This window comes from Penicillium verhagenii (assembly GCF_028828195.1).
Source record: "Penicillium verhagenii strain IBT 33310 chromosome Unknown utg000002l_segment0_segment0, whole genome shotgun sequence".
Lineage (NCBI taxonomy): Eukaryota > Fungi > Ascomycota > Eurotiomycetes > Eurotiales > Aspergillaceae > Penicillium > Penicillium verhagenii.
The window spans coordinates 1,348,668-1,365,092 of NW_026643166.1; the positions used below are offsets into that span (position 1 = coordinate 1,348,668).

The window sequence follows — 16,425 nt, forward strand, 5'->3', positions numbered from 1 at the left end:
GCCTTTTTTTAAAATATTTTAATGAGGTACTTTTCTCAAATGGGCCAATAGATTAAAATCCTTTGAATGAGTGGATGCCGAAGGCTGGGTTGGATTTTATCACGATCAAGTTGGGCTGATGTACATTTTAAGCACTTTAAAAACCGTACTACCCGCTGGGAATCAATCCCTGAGATTTTGTCATCCAAAAAGATATTTCAACTCGCTAAACATACTACATACATATCTATATTTTTAGGTACGGTAATCACCGTTGATAGTGACATACTCGTGGCTGAAATCGCAGAACCAGTAGACAGCATCCTCTCCACCACATCCAGCAGCACCCTTCTCACCACCACCAAGGTCAACCTCAATCTCCAAGTCCTCGTTCTGTAGAATGGCGCTGGCACGCTCCTCATCAACAGTCTCAGGCTCTCCATTGACCAGCAACTTAAGGATAGGGCTACCATCCACAGGACGGAAGCTCACAGAGGTACGCTCAGGAACAACAACGCCATCAGCAACACCCTGGGTGTAACCCACAGCGCAGAGAATACGGCCCCAGTTGGCATCACGACCGTAGAGTGCAGTCTTAACAAGCGGAGACCGGGCAATAGTGGAAGCAATCTGGCGCGCGGACTCGTAGTCAGACGAGTTGCGCACACGAACAGTCACGAACTTGGTAGCGCCCTCACCGTCGCGAACGACAAGCTGAGAGAGCTGCTGGGCAAAGTCAGTGAACACGGTCTGCAGGGCCTGGTAGTCAGCGCTGGGCTCCGACGACGGAGCGCGGACTGTCTCGCCGCCGGCAGCGCCGTTGGCGAGGACTGCGATGGTGTCGTTGGTGCTGGTGTCACCGTCGATGGAGATCGAGTTGAAGGATCGGGAGATGGAGTGCTTGAGGATCGATTGCAGAGCTGCTGGCTCAACAGCGGCGTCTGTGCAGAGAACACCGAGCAGGGTTGCCATGTTGGGGTGGATCATACCAGCGCCCTTGGTCATGCCGGCGAGGCGGTAGGTACGGCCTGGGGAGGAGGGCAGAGTGAATTCACGGGAGAGTAGCTTAGGGAAGGTATCAGTGGTGCAGATGGCACGAGCGGTGCTCAGCCATGCATCGTGTGTCGAGTCGAGGTTGGCATGAGCGGTGGGAATACGCTCCAGGATTTTGCCGATAGGTAGGCTAGTAACTGATGTTAGTATATAGTCCTAGCGCAATTTGAGGCCCATCCCGGTAAAAGCGCTTACCGCTGGCCGATCACACCGGTGCTCATAACCAAGGAGCTATCCTTCTCAGCTCCACTGCATTGGTCAACTGTTTGACCCATCTTGACCGCATCCTCCAGTCCACCCTTTCCTGTGACAGCATTGGCACATCCGGAGTTGATAACGACAGCCCGGATACCCTCACCCTTGCGAGTGCGCAATGTCTCCCGGCTCACCTGCACTGGCGCCGCCTGGAACTTGTTGGTGGTGAATACGGCAGCGGCAGAGCATGGCGTCTCAGATGCAATGAGCGCAAGGTCGGGGAAGCGGGTGTTGGATGCCTTAACGCCAACGTGGGTACCGGAAACCAAGAATCCCTGAGGATAGGTGCCCGAGTTTGGGATGTAGCGCTGCTTGGAGGCCGGAATGGCCATATCCAATGGTGCGGAGTAGCATCGGACCTGACCCTTCAGCATGCGGGCAAAGCTGTTAACCGCCATTGTGGCGGGCTGAGGGTTGGCAACCATGTGTAGAAGACTTCAAGTATAAATCTACTTCACAGAGACTGAGTCAGTCCAAAAACTTGTATATGTGAATGCGATGAGCCAGAGCTGGGATGAGTCAAATAACCTACTTGTGGGAACCTTGAAAAGCTACCGTACCCACTCCGAGACCGGGAAGTGATTGCGCGGTATGAGCCCACCAGTTCTAGACTGATAAGGAAATATCAATCGCAATGGCAATCGCAGAAAATGGTGAAGTATTAGAGTAATTAGAGTAGAACACAGATGTTAAAGGAAAGAAGAATTTCTGGTGAGGATTATCTGCGGCGCTCACATGACTTTATCTTCTTTCCTATTTGATTTAGTGAACATCATGGTATTGACTGGACTAGATATGCTGATAACTTCAGGTAATTGGAGAGTAGTATATCCCGAAGCTATGAATTGATTGAATAACATTAATCGCTCGTCCAATGGTTGGTGCTTAGGTTGATCTTAAATCCCTCGAGTAGAACGCGCTTTAAGCGTAGATAGTAGCAAACGCCCCGAGGCGGAGCGGAGAAAACCCACTGCGCGGCTACCAGTTCTGATCTCCACAAGCTCTCGATCCCTCCCAAGGCTCAAAAGGAAGACAATTCAATCCAATCGGCTGTCCCATTCCAGGTGCCGATCACCTCCTGCCACCAAACTCTACATTGAACTCTGAGACAGTCCTTGGTGTGTAAAAAAAAGCCAAGCCTCCCCTTGCAGCGCGTCCCTGTCGTACATTCTCCGGATCTCTAATGGTATTGTTGATTCCCTCTCCCCTTGGCCTCTCCATCCAGGATTCAACGCTGACTCGCTCATCATGAAGCGCAAGCTCTCGGACTCCGGCCTGGAAAATGGTCAACCCGCAGGTTCGACCCCGAAAAGACCGCGGACCACCCGGGTGAAGGCCAATGGGCCCCCAGACGGCGCGCCAGCACAATCACCTCCGAACGGCGATGCCACCTACGAAATCCCTCCCCCAGGTCTATCAACTCCTAAAAAGGCCAATGGAACGGCGCCCACCCCGTTGAAAGAATCCGGGCTGAAGACACCTACCCAAAAATCCAAGGCGCGGAACCTCTTTGCGACTCCGACAAAACCGAAGACCCCTGCTGCAGGTACACCAGCTCGTCTCAAGAAGGCCGATCAATCAGCGAAGAAGAAGAGCGCCCGGGTATTATTTGAACGAACAGAGGATAGTGAATGGGATGGGTCGGAGCAGCTGGCGGCGGAAATTCTCCAAGATGAGGAACCAGAAAAGCCTAGTGAACCGGCCACGGAGAGCGTTGAGGATGCTAGTAAAGAGAAACCTAAAGGCAAGGACGCAAAGGCTCCCAAGCGCCGAGCCGGTCGACCTAAGGGTGCTGTGAACAAGCGGTCGCCGACACCAGAAGGCGAATTACCTGCACATGAGCGTTACTTCTTCCAGAACCGTGCCGGTACTATCAAAACATCCAATACCACCTTGAATAAGGTGCCTTTGCTGAACCATGAGGAATACTTCGAGAAGTTGGGACAAGCCGTGGATCCTTGCGAAGATGAGAAGGAATATTTACTCTCATTGCATCATCGATCATTCCCGCAATGGAATTTTGAGTTCGAGGAAGGCTTCAACATTTGTTTGTTTGGTTATGGATCCAAGCGCAAACTCGTACAAAAATTTGCCGACTGGCTCTACCATCGATCGCCGTCCAAAAACCCATCTATTGTCCTTGTCAATGGGTATACTCCTGGTATCTCGATTCGTTCTATCTTTGCGATGATTGCAACCGCATTACTTGGCGATGATCTACCCACCAAACTAGGTGCACAGCCGACGGAAGTGCTGGAGCTTATCCAGTCGGCGCTACAAAGCCGACCCGATCACGAAGGATCCATAACAGTCCTCATCAACTCGGTTGACGCACCGCCATTGCGACGAGCAGCTAACCAAGCTCTGCTTGCTCGTCTAGCTACCACGCCACGAATCCGTCTTCTTGTGACCGCCGATACACCCAATTTCACAGCAATGTGGGATATCAGTCTACGCGATCAACTAAATCTGGTCTTCCACGACGGCACTACTTTCACCCCATTTGCTGTTGAAGCAGATGTTGTTGAAGAAGTGAATTCTCTACTTGGCCGCAAGGGTCAACGCGCCGGCGGCAAGGATGGTGTCGGTTTCGTCCTGAAGAGTCTTCCTGAGAATGCACGCAATTTATACCGCCTTCTGCTGACAGAAGTGATTACTTTAATGGACGATGGTCACCACTCCGACGACGAAGGTGCAAATGGTGGGGAGAATTCCGATGAGCATGGCGTTGAATTCCGACTGCTGTACCAGAAAGCAACGGAGGAGTTCATCGCGTCCTCTGAGATGATGTTCCGTACTTTGCTGAAGGAGTTCCACGATCACCAAATGATCACATCACGCATGGATCCCAGCGGCATGGAAATCCTGGGTGTCCCATTATCTCGCGATGAAATGGAAGGTGTGTTGGAAGATCTGGTTCTCGGATAAAGTTTGCCCTACGCGGGAGTGTGGAATATAGATCGCAGATGTCATGATACCCCTGTACGAAATATACTATGTACCAATTTCAATGTTGCATTGGCTGTGTAGTAGCGTCTAGCGTATATTTTCCAGAGGCAACTGTAGTGTAACCAGTGCTTCAGACATGACGCCCCATGGAGTGCAGATAGCACACGGTTCCAAGATTTATTTACATAAAGATAGTGGCACTTTTCTAGAATTGCGCAAACGCCGCCAGCGCCATCATGGTCCCGAAGCTAAACTTGAAGGGACGGTGCGAGTTCACAGCCCGCTGCACATCGACGCTCTTCACAAGCTTCTGAATACGCTCCAGCGGAAGGATGTTATATCCCTTCGACGCAGCCCACTACAAGAAAAAACGGATTAGCAATTAGTCGACATGACGTCCAGTCGTAGCGCACAGGGCAAAGAACCCCAGACCAGAACAATACTTCTTCCGGAACCAAGACATACCTCGATAAACACAATACCCATACCAAGTACGACAACCAGCACCCGCGAGAAAGCCCTCAGTCCGACACCGGCAACCAGACCCAGAACACTGCCCATGCTAATCTGTCGCATATTATCCGGCGACAGGAATGCAGCCTTCGCTTGCTCAGCGATGCCCGTATGACCCTGCTTGTGGAGAATAGGGTCCTCAGTTTTAACAGCCCAGCCGGAGTCTGCATTGGCCTGCGACTCAGGGCGGTAGTACGGCGCACTGTATTGGCATTGGATGGGGGCTGTGCGGAAGGGGGAGAGGGGGTGGAGGGTAGCTACGGAAAGACCGACGCCGAGGCCTAGACCGAGACGGACGATTGAAGGCGAGAATAGTGGGAAGGCCATTTTGGAGGATATTTGGAGGTTGAGTAGAAGGAGATTGAAGTTTAATTGGAGGTGAAGCTATGGTTATGTTGGGGAAAGGGAGCTTGGAGCTACGTTGTTTTCCATTTAGATGCCGCGTGATGTCATGGGTGGTCACTATTACTGGTCACTCTTTGGCAGGTGCTTGTGGGGCGCATGGGGATTGGCTACAAGTTACAACCACAGATCTTTGCTTTCAATTGTGCTCTAAGTTAGCCATCTTTTGGATCGGATAAATGATAATCTAGTTCCGTTTTCAAGTCTGGAACTGGAAATCCAGCCCTATGTTTCTCGGGTCACTTTTAGCTGCGACCAACGTTTGAATTGAAAGGATACACGATAGGTACTGTACCTCCAGCTTTCAAGATGTACCATCCCTGGACGAGAGCTTCTGTGTTTTTACCAGTAAGGAGGCGCTTGACCGGGGTTACCACGAATCATTGATCCTGCTGGTATGTAGGCAGGTAATTCGAATATGAGATAAATATTGCAAAAATAAGAGTGCAAAAGCACCATATGACCTGCTAGGTATGTTCAAGATCTTGATCACCAGTGGATGCTCTGAGCATAGCCACATAGCCACACAAGGCAGTGCTGTTTACAAAATTAGATTTCGCCGTTCGGGATGGAGATGTCGGGAGCCGGGACTCGGGAGTTGTAATTGGAAATGGAAGGCACGGACACAACATTCCTGCTCCTCACCGCACCGGCATCATGCCAGGTGGGCTCTACTGGGCTATTTCTGGCCTGCCGCCAAGCCAAAAATATTTTCATCTTAAAATCCGCTTCACGACTATCAACCAAAAGGAGTCTGTTTTCTCTCGGAGAGCCGACCGATGCCTCATATCTCTTCAACGCCAGAATCTTTGCTTCCTCGCTCAGATTCCAAAAATCCAGCAAACACATGTAGAGGAATTACCAGTCAAGGTCGGCCCTGTCGTCGAGCCTTGGCAAGTTCGTCTTCCGCGTCTCCAGCATCCACTTCCCAAAAGAGAGGTGGTCAACATGAGGTTCTAGACTTGGCTTCTCTGTACTGCTGGCAGCATCAGGACCAAGCTGTATCCGTATCATCCACGGTAGGAAATGATGCAAATGCACCGGCTAAGCCGCGGTCCAGCATTGACACGCTGATGGACCGACTCGGCGTACTGGATCTCAAAGATGAGAAAACAAACCCAAAGCGGCGCACCCAGAGTGGATTTAGCCAAAGACGCCGACCACGTCAGAAGACTACATTCTGCTGTTTCACTATTGTGGAGGAAGAGAGCGGCGGAGATCACCGCCCAGCAAGGCCAGTTCAAAAGCCCATGCAGACTCGTCCATCGCAGGCTTCTGCACCTTCTTCGCAAAACTTGCCGCAAACAGTACAGCGTCCTGTTTCCACCGCTGGGCGTCCACAAAGTGGGCGTTTGCCTTCGTCAGGACAGCAGGTGCCCGCCGCTGCGAAGCCCCAGTCTTTGTCATCGTGGGTTCCCTCGACTCTCTCTCCACAGACATCCGCTACGGTTCTCGCCGAACTGGCCAAGCCCATATCTGATGCCGATGAAGAGGGCTATATTTATATGTTCTGGGTCACACCCCCAACCACATCGACGCGCGGCGACACGGACGCCTCGGTGCCGAGGGATATCGCCTCATCTCTGGTTCCTGAACCATCAACAAACGGCAACCTTCGACCACCAACCCAACCTCGCAGCGTCAGCGATGCCCTTGACACCGCCCGAGACATCAATGCTTTGACGTCGAATCCAACGGCTTCCACACCCGGCACGCTTCGCCTGAAAATCGGACGCACAAGTAACGTGTCTCGCCGAATGAATGAATGGAGACGCCAATGCTCCTATGATCTTACCTTGATCCGGTACTACCCTTACACGCCATCCTCATCAACGTCGTCTTCCCCGGCTAGGGTGTCACCATCTAAGAAGGCGGCTCACAGCAATGATGCCATATTTGTACCGGGCAGGAAAGTTCCGCATGTGCATCGTGTAGAGCACCTGATTCATCTTGAGCTGGGAGAGATTCGGATGCGTGATCTTGGTCGGTGTGCGGAGTGTGGTAAGGAACATCGAGAGTGGTTTGAGATTGCAGCCACGAAAGAATCACTCAGAATGGTTGATGAATGTATCCGGCGATGGATCTCATGGGGTGAATCCGTGTAATCTGGCGGACTTGATTTCGGGGATGTTACCTATATAACATTTGAATGGTGTTGGGCTTGATTTTTTTGGGGGGATATTATACATACTAGATTTGCATTCTGCATTCTGCATTCGCATTGGACATGTGCGACTGAATATTTGGAAGTTATACCATATACATAGTCATCAAGTGGTACATATTTAGTGAAAATGCTATACACATGGGTTCAATGTTACACACTCTACTATCCCCCGCTCTACCACTTGTAAATCTATAACTGTAAGGCATTGTTTGGATACAATGCAAACATTGGCATTTGCGGGGCCGCGGCACTGAAAGGTTAAGGTCACGGGTCACTTCATAGCTGCCGGCCCGGGGACCGGCATTAACCGCGCTTGTACTCGACCTCTCATTGACTCCTATGAGCTCGTTATCAACTTATCTGTCATTCTGCTCCCCGCGCCCCAAATTAATTTCTTGTGTGGCGTCTGTGAATTGCCCCTCCACAACTTCCCCCTGAGCCCATGCTCTTCTCCCATCCCATTCGCCTTCCCTGGACTTCCTTGCGATCGCTAAGGTCTCCTTTAAAACCATCGAGGCTATTCTCTACTTCCCGCCCACGCTTCACAATCGAAATGGGCACTGTGGACACCGGCGCACGCCTTTCGCAGCTGAGGCAGCTGATGAAAGAGCACAAGGTTGATGTGTATAGTATGCTATTGCCCCCTTGCTAGCTCGCAACTTGTCTGAGAACAGCCTTTCTAATTATCCATCAACAGTCTCGCCTTCCGAAGATAGTCACCAGTCCGAATACATTGCCCCATGTGATGGTCGCCGAGGTTAGCAACATTTGAAAGCATCCTACTCGTTCCTCGGTATGGACGCTGACAGTCGACATTCAATTGCAGGATTTATTTCAGGCTTCTCTGGCTCGGCTGGTACCGCGGTCATCTCCTTGAGCCAAGCTGCGCTTTCCACCGATGGACGATACTTCAACCAGGCGGCGAAGCAGCTTGATACCAACTGGACCCTACTTAAGAGTGGAGTCGAGGGAGTTCCAACGTGGCAAGAATGGTAGGCATCATACATTATGGTTTTGGGAAATTCTGTTGGACCAGAAAGACTGAATGCGCCACAGGACTACGGAACAAGCCCAGGGTGGAAAGGCCGTGGGCGTGGACCCTTCCTTGATCACTGCCTGTAAGTTTGTGAATCTTCAAACATCTAAATATCACAGCTAACAGTGAACTGTTTAGCTGGTGCACGGAAACTCGCTGAGACTCTTGAGAAGAACGGATCGTCACTTGTCGGAATCCAGCAAAACCTGATTGACCTGGTTTGGGGCAACGAGCGTCCTGCGCGTCCGAGTGAAAAGGTGCGCGTGCACCCAGTGAAGTATGCCGGCAAAAGCTTCCAAGATAAGATCGCCGATCTGCGCAAGGAGCTCGAGACAAAGAAACAAGCAGGTTTCATCATCTGTAGGATATACTCGGTCAAGCCTAATGGTCGGATTTACCTAACAACTGCCAATAGCCACTCTGGATGAAATCGCCTGGTTGTTTAACCTGCGAGGAAGCGAGTAAGACACCTTTTTTTCTTTTCTTTTCTTGCTTTCCGGAACACGGGCAACTAACCATTCGCAGTATTCCCTACAATCCTGTGTTCTTCTCCTACGCTGTCATCACCCCGACTACTGCAGAGCTCTACGTGGATAGCGAAAAGCTTACCCCCGAGGTGAAGGCTCATCTCGGTGACGATGTGGTGATCAAACCATATGAATCCATTTTCGCTGATGCTCAGGCTCTGAGCAACGCCAGAAGCCAATCTCAAGGCGAGGCACCTGCCAAGTTCTTGTTGTCTAACAAGGCCTCTTGGGCACTCAGCCTCAACTTGGGAGGAGAGGATCAGGTCCAGGAGTCCCGCAGCCCGATCGGAGACGCCAAGGCCGTTAAGAACGAGGCTGAATTGGAGGGTATGCGCGCCTGCCACATTCGTGATGGCGCTGCTCTATCGGAGTATTTTGCATGGCTCGAGAATGAGCTGGTTAACAAGAAGACTGTGCTGGATGAAGTCGAGGCCGCGGATAAGCTGGAGCTGATCCGTTCCAAGCACGAGCTTTTTGCTGGTCTTTCTTTCGACACTATCTCATCTACTGGCCCTAACGGTGCTGTGATCCACTACAAGCCGGAGAAGGCAAGCTGCTCAATCATTGACCCCAATGCTATCTATCTTTGCGACTCTGGCTGCCAATACTTTGATGGAACTACTGACACCACCCGGACTTTCCACTTTGGTCAGCCCACTGAGTTTGAGAAGCGGGCCTTTACTCTTGTCCTCAAGGGCTGCATTGGCATTGACACCGCAGTATTCCCTAAGGGTACTAGCGGTTTTGCCATTGATGTTTTGGCTCGCCAGCATCTGTGGAAGGAGGGCCTAGACTTCCTCCACGGTACCGGTCATGGAGTCGGTTCCTACTTGGTAATCTTACCCTGAATCATTACAAACCTACAGTCTACTAACTTCCAATAGAACGTCCACGAGGGTCCCATTGGCATTGGTACTCGCGTCCAGTACACCGAAGTTCCCATCGCCGCCGGAAACGTCATCTCAGATGGTTCGTCAATATAACCGCCACCTGTCGATTAATTTCAATACTGACTAATTTCTCTAGAGCCCGGATACTACGAGGATGGCAAGTTTGGAATTCGGATTGAGAGTGAGTTCCCCCAGGTCTCGCAGTGTATGCGACACGCGCTAATGCTAGTTTCAGACATCATCATGGCACGCGAGGTCAAAACCCCCAACAACTTTGGCGATAAGCAATGGCTAGGCTTCGAGCACGTTACCATGACTCCCATTGGCCGCAACTTGATTGAGCCATCGTTATTGAGCGATTCCGAGATCAAGTGGGTTAATGATTACCACACTGAGGTGTGGGATAAGACAAACCACTACTTTAACTCGGATGAGTTGACCCGCAAGTGGCTTGAGCGTGAAACTAAGCCAATTTCCAAGTAAAGTGGAAGGTGGCATTTGTTCCATTCATATCAAGAAGCCCGATTCCGGAGCACATATTCATTTTGGAAATACAAATATTAGGATATGATATTAACAGTTCATTGTTTGTTCTCCGATTATGAATTCGTAATTCAAACTATACGTAGTACGAAGTAGTCGCAGAATAGCAGAGCTAAATTAGGTTCTGAGAGCAACATGGGAATGCGGCCGGAGAAGCTCATGTGGAGCTCTTGACTTCGACTTCCCCATCCCGCCTCAGGCACGCACCTACAACTCCGCCATTGATTACCTCCAAATCGATTGTCCGCTCTGACGCCCAGAATTGTATGACCAAGAATGGTCGCAGCCCCATCCTACCTACGAACGTGCGCGAGCCAAAGGACCTAAACTACGGAGTCCCAATCAACACGAGAAACGCCCGTTGCGGTCCCCCGCCCAACCCGCCCCTTGTCGCAGGCGACCACAATATCGCCCACCGCATAGGCATTCGGCCATATAGAGCGAGAAACAATTTGGAATGAGCGGGCGAGGTGGCTACAGTAACGGCAACGGCTACGGGTACTCCGACACCGGCCGGTACGATGATGGGAGATTCGGTAGTAGCGAGAGCCTCGGGGTGAACGGCTACGGCGGTCGAGGAGGAGGCAGCAGTGGCTCGAATGGAGGCAGCAGAGACCGGGAGCGCAGCAGACCAGGCGGTTACGGCGGGTTCTATGCTGAGTCGAACCAGTCGTCGTCTGTTTCGCCGGGCCACTCGCCGGAGCAGAGGCGTGATTTGTCGGATCGAGAGAGACAACAAGCGTCAGCATCTTCTCAGTCGACTTCACGGTCCCGGCAGAGGGATGGTGGCTCTGATCGGCGATACCAGAGTGCGAGGGAGGAGCGATCGACGGAGGATGCTCGTTATCCGGATAATCGCAGTCGCGACAGGCTTGTGCCCGAAGTGGGTTCTGCAGTGATTCCTACTGGTGAAAAGCAATCTGTTGAAGGTATGTTAGTCCCTTTATGATAAACTCATTCTACGCAGATCGGACTGATACGTTGCTGCTATAGAATGTTTACAAGCGATTCAACGCGATTGGGATTTCATGATGGATGCCGAATGCATTCCGGTCAATGTTGCCCTCAGCTTGATGGACACGAGTACATTAGGAAAAGCGGATAGAGAACCGGCAATCTTGAATATGCATGCTCAAATCCAGCGGACGCTCAAGTCCATTGTCAATGGTAGGAGTTCTTGTGTCGTTTACACCTGAAAATAAAACTAATGTTTGTCCACAGAGCACCACCAGGGATTCAATAGCTCTATCGGTACATACCACAAGATTCAGTCGAACATTTCCAGCTCTCAGAGCCGAGTACGCAACCTCAGAAACTCCCTGGAGGAGGCAAAGTCTGGGTTGCTGTCAACGAAGCCTGAACTGAAAGGATTGGCAACGTCTTCCCAAAACTACGATGATATTCTCCAATTGTTTGCCCATATTGAAGAGATTCAATCTCTCCCAGAGAGGCTTGAGTCCCGAATCTCGGACAAGCGATTCCTTGCAGCCGTTGAAGTACTTCACACTGGGCAGCGATTGCTCCGACGATCTGAACTCGAGGATATCGGTGCCTTGTCCGACATTCGCGCTTACTTCACCAACCAAGAAGTTTCGCTTACGGATATCTTGATCGAGGAGTTGCATGATCACCTGTACCTCAAGTCTCCTTACTGCACAGATCGATGGAGGGCACCCGTTACCGAGGGAGAAACGAATCCGACAACCTGGACGAGTAATCGATCTTGGGAACGTCCTGTCTACAGCTTCCTATCCAAGTTTGATGCATCTACACCAATGGTTGAAGATGCATCTAGAAACCCGGAGGCTGATACTTTCACTTATATCCAGCTATTGATAGAGTCTCTGAGTAAGATGGGACACCTTGACACGGCTGTTGATCGGATTGAACAGCGCTTACCAGTAGAGCTGTTCACTGTGGTTGATAAAACCAATGCTGAAGTTGATGCTCGGTATCCTACTCCAAACCGCAGCTATTCATCCCATGACAATCAGCTTAAATCCAACCTACCTACGGAAAATATTGAACAACGTGGCCATGTGCTTTCTGAATTTCTCTGGGCTCTGTATGCCAAGTTTGAGTCAATCGCAGAAGGTCACCGAGTCGTGCACGATGTGGTCTCGGCAATCGTTGAGCGAGAAGGCTCAACTAAAAGCGATACGCTCGGTGCGGGATTCAAGGAATTATGGAAACTCTTGCAGAGCGAGGTAAGATAGTATTTTCTCGCATTAAAAGGTTGATACCCTATTAACCATCAACCACTAGATCCGATCCTTGTTACATGACTACCTCGCGACCGATGGCGAGGCATCCTTCAGGTTTAGAGGTGAGGAGGCAGATGCCCGGCGCAACTTCAACTCAGGCAACAGGGACAAGAGCAAGGTAAAAAAAAATCCAATCAAAATTAAAGATATTGCTGCTAATAATTTCTTTTTTGATAGAAAATGTTCAAGTTATCCGACTTTGACCAGGATTCGGAGATGAAAGCTGAGCAGGATGAACTGGATGAAATCCTCAAATCATCGGTTCCTGGCTTGGTCTCTAAGTCTAGACAAAAGGCCGCGGCCGCTGATGCAACACAAGCCAAGCAAGGGAATTCAGGAACTGGCCATAAGCTTCTTCTTGAGCCAAGCGTCTTCAATATGAGAATCCTTCTCCCGCCGTCGCTATCTTTCATCCAACGGCTGAAAGACATTGTGCCAGTCGATTCGGATATCTCCATGTCTACATTGACCTCCTTCCTTGACGACTTCATGGTTAACGTGTTTCTTCCTCAATTGGACGAGACTGTGACAGATCTATGCACGCTAAGCTTTATTGCTCCTGATGCATTCACTGAAGATCCCCAGTGGACGAAGGTTTCGCCTCGACCCATCTTCAGAGTAAGTTTGCTTTGTGTTCTGCCGCTATCAAATTGTCTAACAAAATTCCCAGGGAACGGTCAAGTTCATGACCATCGTGCGCGAGTTTAGCAAGATGCTATCGAGTATTCCGCATGACCAAGCCTTCACGCAGCTTCTAATCGACCAGATAGTCACATACTACGATAAGTGTTGTGGCTGGTATAAGTGTAAGTCTTCGCAAACCAAAATATTTTGTAAATGCTAACGCCATGAAGCTATGGTTACCAAGGTTTCCGCCCGCAATCTCGGGGGTGAAGTAAAACTTAAGGCTGCTGCATCATTTGCCGCAACTGGCGACATTCATGATGTAGTAGAAGAACTATGGAGAGGAGCCGGCGCCAAAAAGAAGACACTCATTGATACTGTACGCACGAACCCCTTGAATGAATCACTCTAAGGCTGCTTTTGAGGCGAAGCTGACAGACGCAGGAAATCGATTACCTTTTGAAGAGGACGGACAGTTCGCCTTTGGAGCCTTATGACATTATATCGGACCCGAAGACAGTTGTTGCTCTCTCGCTCCTCTACAACAGCATGGTATGTTAATGACTTTACCCCATATTAATCTATCACATATCAAATACCCCCTGCTGACTCGCTCTTCCCTCTTAGCAATGGCTAGGAAGTCACCTTGCAAAGATCAGACTTGTCGTCGATACCTCCCATGAAGCAAGCGCTTCAACCGTCACCGCAAGTGGCCGACCATCTCGCAGATGGACCCTATTCGGAGCCATGAAGCCCAAACGCGACAGCATCAGCCAACCAGTCCATCTGCCCCTAAACCAACAAACAGCCGCCGCATTCGACGAGACCGTCCAATCACTCCACCGACTCGGATGCAACGCCCTCCTAACCCTCCACGTCGACATCCGCTGCGGCATCATCCACATGCTAACACGAACAATGTCCGGCCCCAACCCGCCCAACGTCCGCAACTCCGAACCCACAACGCCCTCCCCCAGCCTAACAGAAAACTGGTGGCACATCATCCTCAACCAGCCCACGGCCGCCTCCCCGACAATCCTCCAACTAAACGGCGACCTCATTGCCTTCGATACCAACATCTCCACATACCTCGGCTCCGCCGAGCGCTGGTTCATCACGTCCGGCCTAGCCCGCGTCATGGACCGCGTCTTCGTCGCCTGCACGCGCTACATCGGCGCCATGAACGAGAACGGCGCCCTCCGTCTCCAACTGGACGTCCTCGTTCTGCAGCAAAACCTGAAGAACATCATCATCGACCCAACGGCCGACCCGGCAGCCGCTGACCAAGAAGTCGTCGCTTTGCCGCGGAGCGCCAAGTTCCTGGATTGGTTCCTGGAAGGCGCGGAGCAGGCGTTGGATTACGCGAATGAGGAGAAAGGAGCGTTTGCGGCGCAGGGTGATAAGGCGCTGGCGGCTGGGAATGGGGAGCCCTTTACGTATGATGAGCTTCGTGTCCTGGTGGATCTGTGCTTTTCGGAGATTCTGCGTGGTCCTCGGGGTGCGGAGAATCGGGAGGACTTTATGTCGGCGAAGAAGGCTAGTGCCGATGCTTTGCTGCGTCTGAATGAGGTTATGTGGGATGCACGTTGATTTGCGGCGGAATGTCACACACCCTGTTCTCTTTTTTTGTCTGATAGCTAGAAATTCATACACACTGTTTCAAATGTTTACCCTTGACCGAGTCTATATTATGTAGGCAACTTAGGATCTTAGAATGTGATCTGACAGATACAAGCACTTGGAACACCTCGAGGTCTGAAGGGATGGAACTATGCGTTCAATCTTCCAAGGTTGACTGATAACAGAGGAATTTACAACTTTTCTTCGTTGAAAAATTAATACATAATAATGTTATAGTTAATTGTACCGAGAGCTCTAAGGCTCCCGGGAGAAAAATGCACCAACCTAACCTAACCTAGAGTTCGCCGACCCAACCGACAAGAATAAAACGAAACTGAAATCCCACGGTGAAGTGAATAAGGGGTGAATGGAGTTGTGAAAAATGGCAAGAAAAGACGAAAAGATGTACGCCTCGGAAACAAATAACAATGTGGCGTAATAAGATAAAGACATCGACCACCTTCCGAATGTATCAGACAGAGAGAGCGAGCAATGCCAACCATGGAAGATAGAATAAGAAAAGCCATCAAAACAAGTCAGGTACCAGATCAAACCCGCAGATCAGGGAGAGAAACATCGGAGGCAAGAAAAAACGGGGAATGAGGGTATGAATAATCCCGACTACAGAAAAACACAGTCGTAAAGCATGCGAATGACCTCAGGGAGCTCAATGGAGTTTATTCCATATCGAGAGTCTCCAGGTCCTTCGACTCCTCGTAGTCATCAAACTCCAGGCCAGCGTCACGGCAACGCTGAAGCCACTTGAGGGCAACGTTATTGCGGCGGCCGACCTCGGCCTTCAGCTTCGAGTTCGAGGTGCTAATTTCGGCGATGGCGTGGTTTGTGGTCAAGCTGTGTTGTTCGAATCGCTCATCAATAGTCTTGCGCTCTTCCTGGAGCTGGCAAATATATTCGATGGCTCGCTGGAGTATGGCGCCCTTGTTCTTATCACAGTTGGGAACGAGACGAGCAATCTGGTTAATACCTTCATTAATGGCCTCACGGCGGCGACGCTCAACTAAGGACCCAAATGTTAGTGATACAGAAGCAAACCGGTTAAGCAGATGTAGAGCGTCCACGTACCTTCTTTGTGATTGTTCTTGCGAATCTGGTGCCATTCGGGCGAGCCAACGGTGGGCTTCTGATTCATGCTTTGAGCTTCACGGGCTGCATAGACAGCAGCGGCAGTAGAGTTGTGGTTGTGGGAAGAACCCATAGAAGGCTGACCCATGTCATCACCAAAGCTCAAACCGGAAGTCATGTTGTTGGCATCGAAAGACGCGTCAGGAGGGGGAGGGTACTTGTGTTGGGGAGCATGGGCAGCGAGAGCAGCCTTCGCGGTGAGGGCATTGTCATCCGACATGCCATTTTGCGGGCCGACGTGCTGAAGGATTTGTTGGTCGATGTTAAGTTCGGAGCCGGTAGGAGGCAGACCATGCTCGTAGTTGAGCGAGTGCCCGAAATTGTGCTGGGCATCCATACTGCCGTTACTGCCGTGGGAAGAACGGTTCATGCGCTGGGGATCGTGTCCCAGATCGTCGGAGCCCTCGCGCTTACGCTTGTGGACATGCCCGTCAGGACTGTTCATGGAGGGATCAGACAT

The 16,425-nt window shown here is 50.8% G+C and overlaps 7 protein-coding genes across 7 annotated transcripts; 4 read left to right on the forward strand and 3 right to left on the reverse strand.

The window, feature by feature from the left end:
* Positions 1–234: 234 nt before the first annotated feature.
* Positions 235–1,685, reverse strand: N7466_000496 (bifunctional ornithine acetyltransferase/N-acetylglutamate synthase; the record flags this gene model as incomplete). The annotated part of the gene is made up of 2 exons (XM_057159894.1): positions 235–1,162; positions 1,228–1,685. The coding sequence occupies 2 exons, from the start codon at positions 1,683–1,685 to the stop codon at positions 235–237; spliced, it is 1,386 nt and encodes a 461-aa protein (XP_057026142.1).
* An 850-nt stretch (positions 1,686–2,535) lies between these two features.
* On the forward strand, positions 2,536–4,215 carry N7466_000497 (origin recognition complex subunit 2; the record flags this gene model as incomplete). Its single annotated transcript, XM_057159895.1, has 1 exon — positions 2,536–4,215. The coding sequence occupies one exon, from the start codon at positions 2,536–2,538 to the stop codon at positions 4,213–4,215; it is 1,680 nt and encodes a 559-aa protein (XP_057026143.1).
* Positions 4,216–4,441: 226 nt separating this feature from the next.
* N7466_000498 (uncharacterized protein) lies at positions 4,442–5,076 on the reverse strand (the record flags this gene model as incomplete). The annotated part of the gene is made up of 2 exons (XM_057159896.1): positions 4,442–4,594; positions 4,702–5,076. The coding sequence occupies 2 exons, from the start codon at positions 5,074–5,076 to the stop codon at positions 4,442–4,444; spliced, it is 528 nt and encodes a 175-aa protein (XP_057026144.1).
* A 1,148-nt stretch (positions 5,077–6,224) lies between these two features.
* On the forward strand, positions 6,225–7,256 carry N7466_000499 (uncharacterized protein; the record flags this gene model as incomplete). The annotated part of the gene is made up of 1 exon (XM_057159897.1): positions 6,225–7,256. One exon carries the CDS (start codon positions 6,225–6,227, stop codon positions 7,254–7,256), a length of 1,032 nt encoding a protein of 343 aa, XP_057026145.1.
* Positions 7,257–7,760: 504 nt separating this feature from the next.
* On the forward strand, positions 7,761–10,254 carry ampp (aminopeptidase P; the record flags this gene model as incomplete). Its single annotated transcript, XM_057159898.1, has 10 exons — positions 7,761–7,947; positions 8,016–8,075; positions 8,145–8,310; positions 8,375–8,436; positions 8,493–8,714; positions 8,770–8,815; positions 8,880–9,714; positions 9,766–9,850; positions 9,908–9,952; positions 10,007–10,254. 10 exons carry the CDS (start codon positions 7,761–7,763, stop codon positions 10,252–10,254), a joined length of 1,956 nt encoding a protein of 651 aa, XP_057026146.1.
* Positions 10,255–10,771: 517 nt separating this feature from the next.
* On the forward strand, positions 10,772–14,792 carry N7466_000501 (exocyst subunit SEC8; the record flags this gene model as incomplete). Its single annotated transcript, XM_057159899.1, has 9 exons — positions 10,772–11,243; positions 11,308–11,481; positions 11,536–12,521; positions 12,580–12,696; positions 12,756–13,196; positions 13,249–13,384; positions 13,433–13,581; positions 13,647–13,754; positions 13,830–14,792. 9 exons carry the CDS (start codon positions 10,772–10,774, stop codon positions 14,790–14,792), a joined length of 3,546 nt encoding a protein of 1,181 aa, XP_057026147.1.
* A 707-nt stretch (positions 14,793–15,499) lies between these two features.
* On the reverse strand, positions 15,500–16,425 carry N7466_000502 (basic helix-loop-helix domain-containing protein; the record flags this gene model as incomplete). Its single annotated transcript, XM_057159900.1, has 2 exons — positions 15,500–15,840; positions 15,906–16,425. The coding sequence occupies 2 exons, from the start codon at positions 16,423–16,425 to the stop codon at positions 15,500–15,502; spliced, it is 861 nt and encodes a 286-aa protein (XP_057026148.1).